At 37.0% G+C, this 11,387-nt stretch overlaps 1 protein-coding gene across 1 annotated transcript; it reads right to left on the bottom strand.

The window, feature by feature from the left end:
- Window positions 1-1,658: 1,658 nt before the first annotated feature.
- On the bottom strand, window positions 1,659-9,242 carry ELF3 (E74 like ETS transcription factor 3). Its single transcript, XM_063453160.1, has 10 exons — window positions 9,141-9,242; window positions 8,066-8,224; window positions 7,473-7,703; window positions 7,012-7,086; window positions 6,759-6,833; window positions 6,485-6,592; window positions 6,074-6,148; window positions 4,273-4,386; window positions 3,983-4,178; window positions 1,659-3,668 (listed from the first exon to the last, which is right to left on the bottom strand). Exons 2-10 carry the CDS (start codon window positions 8,220-8,222, stop codon window positions 3,554-3,556), a joined length of 1,146 nt encoding a protein of 381 aa, XP_063309230.1. The 5' UTR covers window positions 8,223-8,224; window positions 9,141-9,242; the 3' UTR covers window positions 1,659-3,553.
- Window positions 9,243-11,387: the final 2,145 nt, after the last annotated feature.

The following is an 11,387-nucleotide window of genomic DNA, read 5'->3' as shown; positions in this document are numbered from 1 at the left end:
GCGCGCCGCCTCCCAGGAGGTTCTCTAGGCTTTGCAGCGTGCGGTAGGCCCCGGATTTGTATTTCCGCCGGGCAGACTTTGCAGGTTGAAAAAAAGGCATCTATCGGTTCTACCTGTTCTGCGGAACCTGTTCGCGCTGGTGCCGTGACCTGATCGGGTTCGGTTCTGCCGATATCGTCTGGATTAGATTGGATTTTAGGGAGCTTCGGGAAATGGCGTCTGGTCAGGACGATTGGTAAGCTCCGCCCCCCCTGCTCTCCTATTTTTTGACCATCCACCGCTTATTCCCTTTTGCTTACTTGTAATTTTTTGCATCCTATTATGAAGTTGACATCATCTCTGCGCACTCTCCTGCACTTCCTTTGGCTGTCTGCGGGTGGGGGTAGAAGAGGAAAGAGCTATTTCTCCTTCTCGCTTGAGCACTCCTGTTGCACAACCAAAGATGCACAGTTTTAGTATGCTGACCCTTCTCCTCTATGCCACCCCAAGGCATTTGCCTCGGCGGCCTTTGGTAAATCCGGCCCCATGTGCCACTTACGTCTATACACCCTTACAGTAAACACACCTTGAGTGCAAATAATTTTCATGTTATGCTCTGGCAGCAAGTTGGAATGCATTCTGAGCCGCAGTGTAACGCATGCGGCGGGTATCCAGTGTTTAACATCTTGCAGAGACCCAGACTTCCTCTGATCCAGCCGGCAGGAGGGAGTTATAAAGATCGACTGGTCTGCAGTATATCGACCTGATATTTCATGCTATACATTTGGATGCTTCAGAGAGTGCAAGTTTGATTTTATCTATTTTTTTCTGACAGTGTCTATCTTTAATAAATCTTAATAGAAAGTACCCTGTCTCTGTCATACCGTGCTGCACGTATTTTACTCTGTGTCAAATTGATACATACACTGTATCATTCCTGGTCTATGTATCGGTTTTATCATATAAAAAGGTATTAGACTGATACTATATTATTATTATTTTCAGCTTTATCAGGTTATCTTCTTCTTATACCATAGTAGGTAATTAGTCTGAAATCAAGCTGATACAATTTTATTAATTGACCACTAATATTTGCAATTTTATTTAGTTCTCATTAATGTCCGATTTAATATGCAGTTTTGACTTTTAGGACATATATTTTTGGATTTAACTTGTGCATGAGCATCTAGTTTAAATATCCTCCAGTTTTACCATTTAGTAGATCTCAGCTTTGTCATTTTCCCTACTTCTATTCTACCTCCACTGCATTCCTGTTTTTATTATTGATTTTCATCATAGTAACTTCAACTTGCATTTTTCTTATTTATAGCTTTGGGTGGTAGCTATTTCTACAGTGAGTCCGTGGTTATAGTAGTCCATTTCAGGTCTCCTACTTTACCCTATTTTAGTAGGATATTCCCCCTGTTTTTCAGGTGTGTTATCCTGCTCATTAGTGTGTATACTATTCTATTTATGCTCTGGCTATGCCTCTTATACAATGTATTTTTTTATATCAATATGTGACAGTTTAGGGTTTTTCAGGTTTATTCATACCACTGTTAGAATATTAGGCATGTTAACATGTTTTTGACATACTACTATAAAGGAGACAAAAGAAGTGCAAATACCAAAAATTAAATGTGTTTTTTTTTTGTGTGTTAAAGAATGTCACTATTAGATTGTTTTTATGTATTTGCAAATAGTAATTTACTTTTTTTTTACATTTACTGAAATTCTTTGATTTACAATAATATTTATAAAATCTCAGATATAAAAAACAACATTTATAAACATGACAATAGTGTTAAAACAACAGCCAGTCCAGCTGAGAAATTAGACATATCAAAAATGTGCAATACATATTTAAATACTCAATATGACAAGTGTCTTAAAAGTACAATGATTGAGAAATATTAATTTTAACATCAACTATTTACAGAAAAGTAAGATACAGATTTACAAGAACAGATATATTCACAGCATTTTGTTTTAGTTGGACTGCAATATAAGTAGTCTGTTTGGGTGCATATTCCTAAACGAACACCATAAGGCATCCAGACCACTCCAACTCAATGAAGTGGACTTGGTGCTATGTCGCCTCTGTTTTAACCCTGCAGCTGAACACATTGCCAATTGGCAGAAACAGCAATGCTATTACTGCAGGTTTCACATGCCTCTAGTGGGTGTCATAGTGACAGCCGTTAGAGCCGCTTCTGACAAAATGGATGTCAATGTAAAACTCCACTATGTCAATGAGATGGTCTCATAGAGATCATCTGATTGGCACTTTGTTTTATGGTGTATGAACACTCCAAATTTATTTTCTAAGTGGCTTTTAGTCGCCTAACTGATGCTGGACATCCTCATGCTTTGCATAAGGAAATTATGCATCAATTAAACCCAATAGGAAAACATTGATTCAATAATTTCCTATGAGGAAGGCCTAATGTGCTAGCAACGTTCGCTGCACATTAGATCCCATTGTTGCATGATGTTGGAGGTGGCGGAGTTATATAGTTACATAGCTGAAAAGGGACTTGCGTCCATCAAGTACAGCCTTCCTCACATTTGTTTTTTGCTGTTGATCCAAAAGAAGGCAAAAAAAAAACCCAAAAAAAACAGTTTGAAGCACTTCCAATTTTGCAACATACTAGGGAAAAAAATCCTTGTTGTCCCCAGAATGGCAGTCAGATTAATCCTTGGATCAAGAAACTATTACCCTACACTGAAAAATTATATCCTTGAATATTCTGGTTTTGCAAGTATGCATCTAGTTGCTGTTTGAACATCTGTATGGACTCTGATAAAACCACTTCTTCAGGCAGAGAATTCCACATCCTTATTGTTCGTACAGTAAAAAAAAAAAATGTTTATTTGCCTTAGACAAAATCTTCTTTCTTCCAGTCTAAACACATGACCTCGTGTCCTATGTAAAGTCCGGTTTGTGAATGTTTGTGAATAGATTTCCACACAATGGTTTGTATTGGCCCCGGATATATTTGTATAATGTTATCATATCCCCTCTGAGGCAATGTTTTTCTAAACTAAAGAGGTTTCAATTTGTGCCGACCCATCACCGACAGACATCAGCTCTTGGATTGGGTAAGTAAATAAATGGATTTTAACCATTTATTGGCAGAGGAGGCAGCAAGGAAGGAGGTAACAGAGGGATATATAGGGCTAATGATATTAAGTTTTTAAATGTGTGCATAAAAGTGAAATGTAATAGTATTCAATGTTTTTACCCCATTGTTTTCTCTACGCTTTTTCATAAGTGTACTCTTATGATATTTGCTCTAGATTTCTTGTGTGTTATTTTATATTAAGCCCTTCAATAAACAATAGTTACATACATGAAAAGAAAAAAAAATATATAATAGTAAAAACTGGTTTACAACAACCTACTGAAGCTAAAATATCAGCTTATTTTAGAGGCACCGTAAAAATTGTGCTACATCAATGTCCTTCAAAAAAGGTTGGAGTCTGAAATACACGCACCCAGGAAGGTCCCAAAATGGGGACAATGCTTCTTGAGTGAGTTGTGACTAACTTCAAAGTTGGCCAGCTTATTTGCTTAACTCACAAGGGTTCCCTTATCTCCTAGCCTCCACCCACTGGCATTCTTTCCAAATTTATAGACAAGTCTGCGTCCATCAACACGTTCCAGAATTTCTCTCTTGTAGTAATATCTATGAAGGTTAAAAAAAAAAAAAAACACTGTCACACATTTTGACAAAGAATAATATTTAGTGACAGTAGCAAATAAATGCACATAGGTATGGCCAGGTCTTGTTGGACACATGATTTATGGAGAAAACTAAATTTAGCAACATAAGTAGCAAGTATTACAGATGCATGTCTCCTAAAAAAACAACAACAAAAAAACAAAACAAACATACTGGCAGTGGAGAAACTCATTGATTGTGGCCATTAGTGAAATCATTGCTACAAACCACACAAGATGGTACATACAATCAAGCATATAACATTTTATGATACTAACCTCATAGCACGACTTAATTTCTCATATGTCATGCTGGTATTCTTTTTCTTCTGTCCCCACAATTGAGCTACTGCTTCTGAACGAAGGAATTTGAAGACCCCTTCAGATCTGTCTTCCCATTTGAGAAGACCATCATTCAAATCTGGATGCAGCAAGATGTCCCGAATAAACTCCCAAAGGTGAGTTCCACGTGCAGCTGAAATTTAAGAGAAAACATTGTTGGAGAGAACATGCACATGTATATTTTATGCAAGTGGTGATATTATAAAGCAAAAAAATAGGTATCTTACAATGTTTGCTTTTTTTGGTTTCCAGAATATCCTGACTGTCTGAGTTCAGCTTGCGAGGTCTACCCCTCCTTCTTTTATTAGGGCCACCATCAGGTTTGTTTTGGCTTAAACTATCTGTGAAGAAAGGAGTTATGACACCTTAAATGATGTAATACATTATTCTATAAATAACATTGTGGCTTACAATATATTTCCAGTTCATGGGGAGGTAAATGTGGACTTTGTCTCCTATAAAACAAACACCTGCTGTACTTTAAGGTAAAATGAATAGAATTGTATTATATACCATGCGTTTAGTATAAGCCTGGAACATAAAGCAATCTAGAAATAGTCGAGTCAGAGTACGCAGTTCTGCAATAAATTAGTATATAAATAGTTATAGAAGTAGAATATCGCACATCTCGTATTATATCTTCATAATGCGAGCAGTTCTTTTTAATAGTGTAGAACCTAAATGTATATTATTGTGGTTATGATACAACGTTACAGGCATATACAGGAATACCTCTTTTTAAGGTGCTATGTTTTGTGGCGCTTTACTAATGCAGTGCTTTTTAATTCTGTTCATATGATATCCACTATTTTAAAGGGACTCTATAGTCACCAAAACAACTTAATGAAGCAGTTTTGATGTATAGATCATGCTCCTGCAGTTTCACTGCTCAATTCTCTGCCATTTGGGAGTTAAATCACTTTGTTGATGCAGCCCTAGTCACGCCTCCCTGCATGTGACTTACACATCCTTCCAACACTTCCTGCAAAGAGTGATCTAATGTTTACACTTCCTGTATTGAAAATAACGTTTAATTTAGATTTTGTTTTATCTCCTGCTCTGTTAATAGCTTTTTAGACCCTGCAGGGGCCTCTTGTATGTAATTAAAGTTTACAGAACAGGAAATAAAAACATTTAAAGTAAGTTACATCTGATTGAAAGTGAAACCATTTCTTTTCATGCAGGCTATGTGAGTCACAGTCTGTGGAGGTGTGGCTACGGCTGCATAAACAGAAACAAAAGTAATTTAACTCCTAAATGGTGGAGAATTGAGCCATGAGACTTCAGGGGCATGATCTATACACCAACACTGCTTCATTAAGCTAAGGTTGTTTTGATGACTATAGTGTCTCTTTAAGGTTTGCAATATGAATAGTTGTGGAATTATTTTTACATATGTTTTATTTGGTCTAGCTTTATTGCGCCCTTAATTGATATATAATGTATGATAAAGTAAACATGTTTTGGCTTCATCAAAAAAATTAAACAAAAACTGATTTACAGAGGTATTCATTTTATGACTGTGGTCTGGAACCTAACCTGTAATATATAATAGCGAGGCATTCACGTATATCTTTTATATTCCTTGTACACTTAACTAATCCACTAAAGTATAGAAAAGAGAATCAAAAGGGTGAACCATTTGGTATGTGAACCCCTCTGAATAGCGAGTAACCCAGAAAAATTTTACTTTTAATAAGTATTATATATAAAATGTAGTGGAAACACTAAGTCTCAATATATAGTAGGAGTAAGCAGAATAAGTATAACGTCTGCCTTTAATAGGAGAAATAAATTCCCCAAAATTACATAAAGAAAATTGAGTGAGATAATGAAAGTAAAATGATCTAAATATAAATACTGAAAAAGTAAATGGACAAAAATAAATAAAAAATAAAAGTAAAATAAAAAAATAATTAAAGTCCTTCTCTTTTCTATACTTTCGTTTATTCATTCTGGGGGTTTTCCAGGGTTATCCCCCCCTCCCCCCAGTCCCCCCTCTGTATTCTTAGTCTAGTTGTCACTTACCTCTATAATGTTTGACTTCAATATCAATGTCACTGCCTCCTGAATCTCCAGCAGGTGGGCTGTATGACTCTGCAGCTGAGGATACAAATGAAAGGAAGTGACTCTCAAAAACTTGGGAGAGTCCATGCTCCTACTTGCTACTTGTACACTCCAATTCATTAAATTAGATTTGCAGGTAATAATTTCATGACCTGACCTTCACCTCCTCCCTCTCCCCCAGCATTTCCTACATATAGGGTCTGAGACTTCACATAATTTCATGTTCATAGGGCTAGACATCTCATTTTATTGACTGTAATCCATGCATAAACATAAAAGCCCAAACACATAAATTGTTATTCAGACAGTTTACTATTCATCTGCTAAAGCCATTGTTCCCTAAATCTTACAGCTAAATCTTCTGTGCCTTACCAGATCCACAGGATACTGAACTAGCTGGAGAGATGGGGTCAGAGTAGTATCCAATATCTGGAGTGTTTCTAGAATGCAATTTGGATATTCCACAAAACTCTTCAGTGTCTGTAAAGAAAGAGGACTCTTTTTGACTAATTGTTTAAACCTGTTGCATTTGAAGGATTTACTAAGACAGGAAAAAGTTTAGAAATGTCAAGAGATTGCATAACGTTTGTGTGTTGTCTGCAGGTATCCTCTATACTAAAAACAAAAAATATACTAAATGTAATACCTAATTCTTTCTTCACGTGAAGACTATCTTCATTTCTGATGATATCATAGATCAGGTCCCACTCAGAAGGTGCATCTGAAAGAAAATAATATGTCTGTTTTAAATGAAGATGGTCAACAAAATGTTCATCTTGATGGACTTTTTTTTTAACCTGTTGGTATTTTATTTTGTTGCCAAATTCTAACCTACCTATTTGCCACTTAACAGCACAAATAGCATTCTTGATTCAGTTCTTGCATTGTTTGCCACTCACCTTCAAAGAAATGAAGTTTGAACTCATAGTCTCCAACTGCTGAATTACGGGATTCTGTGGATTTAGATGATGGCCCTGGAAAAACACAATATATAGGAATTCTTAAAAAATATATAATGGTAACCAATACAGATTACTAAACTGTCATTTCAGTTATAGATTTCTTAAGATACCCAAAAGGCATAATTTGTTTAAAAAAAAAAAATATGTTTTATTATTGACATTTGCTATAACTATGCAAATAATATAGATTGATTATTTCCTAAAGTAAAAGAACATTTGCAGTTTAACAATAGATATATCAGGCTTTAAAATGTGGCACTGCAAGCCATAATAAACTCTCTGAAGCTGAATTCCTACTTTCTAGGGCAAGATTTTCACTCACCGGTGTCTAGTGGAGTGTGGAAATCTAGAGCCCTAAGTATATTATATATTACACGATTGTAGCTTAAATCACTCACAGTCCCTCAGCTGGCATAGGTGTTCGTAAAGTCTATCGCCAAGACCTCCAAACACGGAGATCATGTCTTCTCTGCTAAGCAGGCATAGCCTTTGTCCATCCATCTCACACTGGGTTAGGTCCATTGTGCTGGCATCCCATTTGTTTTGTTCCACATGGTAACTGATCCAGTCCAAGACCTGCTGTTGAGACCACATTGCTGGCAAATCCTTTGCCCAACCACATGGTTCTGCTGGAGGATACAGAATACAAGGTATTTGCATATTTCAATAATTAACACTTTTCTACCTTGCTTTTATATTTATCTTTCTTCTGAATGGTCCCGCCCTATTCATTCTCCCAATTCATCTTTTTCCCATCGTCTTAGAATCTCATCAAAATATCAGAAATATTTATATTTAATGCCCCACACCCAATTTTGTCCATTGATGTATTTTGCACTCTCTATAAAACTTCAGTTCAATTTGAAATTATATATATACATATATACACACACACCCATCCACACGCATATACATGCATATATGTTCAACTCAAAAATTTTGATTTGATTTTAACCTACTATTAATTTTGCTTTTATATATGTTTGAATACCTGTTAGTTCACTGCTAAGCTCATGCGGTTCAAAGTTGAGGAACTTGTCCTTGTCCTGGCTTGGCGCAATATTGTCTATTGGTACATGTACCAGTGGATATAAGGTTGTAAAGTAGTTATTAAAGATGCTGCTGATCTCACAATTTCCTCCTGCCATTGCTGAAAATGCAGACAATATTTATAAATATTACACAATGATCCACACTAAAGGCAAACAGACAAAATAATTGAACACTCCATGTTGAAAGTTATCTCAGAAAAATAAACTAGACTGCATAAAACAACACAAACAATTGTAAACAATATATAATTATGTTTAACAGTGCCAGATTGCCCTGCAGATTTTTGGGTAGGGTCATACCTATGAGGCTTAGTCAGTTGCTTGAGTGACTGAGCACCAAGGGACATGTAATTCACAAAATCTTTTAGTGCCACATTCAGTAATCACTGAAGCAGAGTGTATTATAATGGTAAACAACTGTTTGCAATCTAAAATGTGCCGTTGTAAACACTTATATAGACTGCAATAGTATGACGGTACATTTTATGTAATTATATACATCGCTCCTTAGCAATGCAAATGTTCTATACTTTCTTATATAATTTAGAAATCATTGTTTCAAAGGATATGAGTCTTACAGCATGAATATGACAACACATATATCTCTTATTTTTCGTTCTTTATAACAATAAGCATAAGGTGCATATAGAGTCAGGGAGAATAATTATAACCTCTGTTTTTTTGTTTTTTTTTTCATTTCTCTTTTTATACTAGTGTGTGCATATCAGTGAGGTTACTGCTCAATGTGTTTTAAACTATTACGGCTACCATATTGAAATAAAGGGCAATTAGGTATTTTAATGGATTCCAAATTAGTATATATAATATTCACCTATCCCAAATTTCACATACACAATGTAGACAACCATTTTCTACCAACTACTAACAGATAATAAACTCTGCTCTTGAGATCGCACTATAAAATCCAATAATGTCTTACAATCTAATGGTGGAAAAATAATTTCTGAAAAGGCACGTTAAAATAAAATTTAGGAGGAGCGTTTGGATATTTACCTGTAAGGCAGCTCCTAGCAGCTTGGATAATCCACAAAACAAATGTAAAACCAGTTTGAAAGCAAAATTCTCTGCTGCTTATATATATATCTTTGCATGTAATCTGGCCCCACCTTTACATGAAAAGAAAAAAAACCCAGAGAATGGGACTTTCCCCAGGTGCGTGATATGAGTTCAGAGTAAAAAAAAATTTGCATAGCACTCGTTATCCGAGCCTTGCTGGGAAAATAAAGACAGGTGGTTTAATGATTGCCAGAGGCGATGGAGGTGTAAATACGCTGTAATGTTTGCTGAACTAAGTATCACTTTTTATTCCTAGCAAATTTACAGGAGCTTAGTTGCGCTGTTTTTATACAATTTTAGCAAGTGTGGTAAATGTATATATTTCTCTATAAAAATGAAATCTCTTCAAGTAAAATAAAATAAATATATATATCAGACCTCAATGACTTTTAATATTATTTTTACTTACCCCTACATTTAACAAATATGTAATTTTGAGATATGTAAAAGCTAAATTAAAAGTTGAATCCATGCCTTTTTATCCTGCAACTGGGGGCCTCCATGTCGTATGTTCAGTGGCGTCTCTCGGATTTTTAGGGGGGGCACAGGGTGGGCCAGGGACAAAAGTAGGGGGGCACATTCAACCCCACCCTCGCTGCAGTTTGACCCCGCCCTTGCCGCATGTTAAGCCCCGCCCCCCGACAAAATGTGTTTTGTTTTTGTTTTTATAATCCCTGGTGGAGGATTCATTATTTTCCACCAGGGATTATTAAAAAACCAAACACATTTCCTTTGATAGAGTGCCATAGTTGCCAACATTTGAAAAGAATGTCCAAGGACATTTTGCAGCACAGCTATCAATTACTGTCTGTGTATAATATCCCTGGACAGTCAGTGCTCTCTGTATAATACAGGGTTGTGTGTATAATAAATTGGGACAGTCAGTGCTCCCTGTATAGTGCTGCTCTCTGTATAATACATGGCTGTGTGTATAATATCCCAGGACAGTCAGTGCTCCCTGCATAGTGCTGCTCTCTGTATAATATCCCAAGACAGAGAGCAGCACTATACAGGAACATTGACTATCCCGGGATATTATACACACACAGATCTGTATTATACAGAGAACAGCACTATAGTATTATACAGATAGCTGAGCATATACCCCATGTCCCAATCTCTAGACTACTAGTACCTGTCAACAGCAGCTCCCAGACGTGTGTAAATGGGCTAAAGTGTGCGGCAGCTCACACAGATGATTCAGCTGTTGTAAAGCGCACTCGCTGGCAGAGCCAAACTGAGAATCCAAAGCAGCCTTGGAAAAAAATGTATGCCATTTCTACAAGTCAATATGTATATATTGTACAGTAAGCACACAAGCTCACTGACATGCGCAAATAGGCTTACTGACAGACAAAACTCTCTGACTCACACACAAGCTTACTACAGACAAACTCACTTGTATAAACACAAGGCTCACTACAAAGAAGTTTAGGGACACACACAAGCTCACTAAAGACAAGCTCACTGACACACACATGCTCACTAAATAGAAGCTCACTGACGCACACAAGCAGTACCATCTTAACAGCGTTAAGGGCCCCCGGGCAAAGCAGTGCACTGGGGCCCTTCCTACACAACAACTCACAGGAATAAAAATGTTAATTATTGATAGACTGCTGAGTACATACACACAGTACACTGAATACATACACACACACACACACAGATTTCTGAATGCACACAGACTACTGAATGCACACAGGTGTTGCTGAATGCACACAGGCTGATTTATACATGTACACACATACTGCTGAGTCCATACACACACACACACAGACATACAGACTGCTGAGTCCATACACACACACAGACTGCTGAGTCCATATACACACACATACTGCTGAGTCCATACACACACGCAGACTGCTGAATCCATACACACACACACAGAGACATACAGACGTCTGAGTCTATACACACACACAGACTGCTGAGTCCATACACACACAGACTGCTGAGTCCATACACACACACACAGACTGCTGAGTCCATACACACACACACACAGACACACACACAGACTGCTGAGTCCTTACACACACACACACAGGCTGCTGAGTCCATACACACACACACACAGACTGCTGAGTCCATACACACACACAGGCTGCTGAGTCCATACACACACACAGACACACACACAGACTGCTGAGTCCTTACACACACACACAGACTGCTGAG

This window comes from Pelobates fuscus, chromosome 1 (genome assembly GCF_036172605.1).
Source record: "Pelobates fuscus isolate aPelFus1 chromosome 1, aPelFus1.pri, whole genome shotgun sequence".
Lineage (NCBI taxonomy): Eukaryota > Metazoa > Chordata > Amphibia > Anura > Pelobatidae > Pelobates > Pelobates fuscus.
This window is presented reverse-complemented; position numbering and strand designations above follow the sequence as displayed.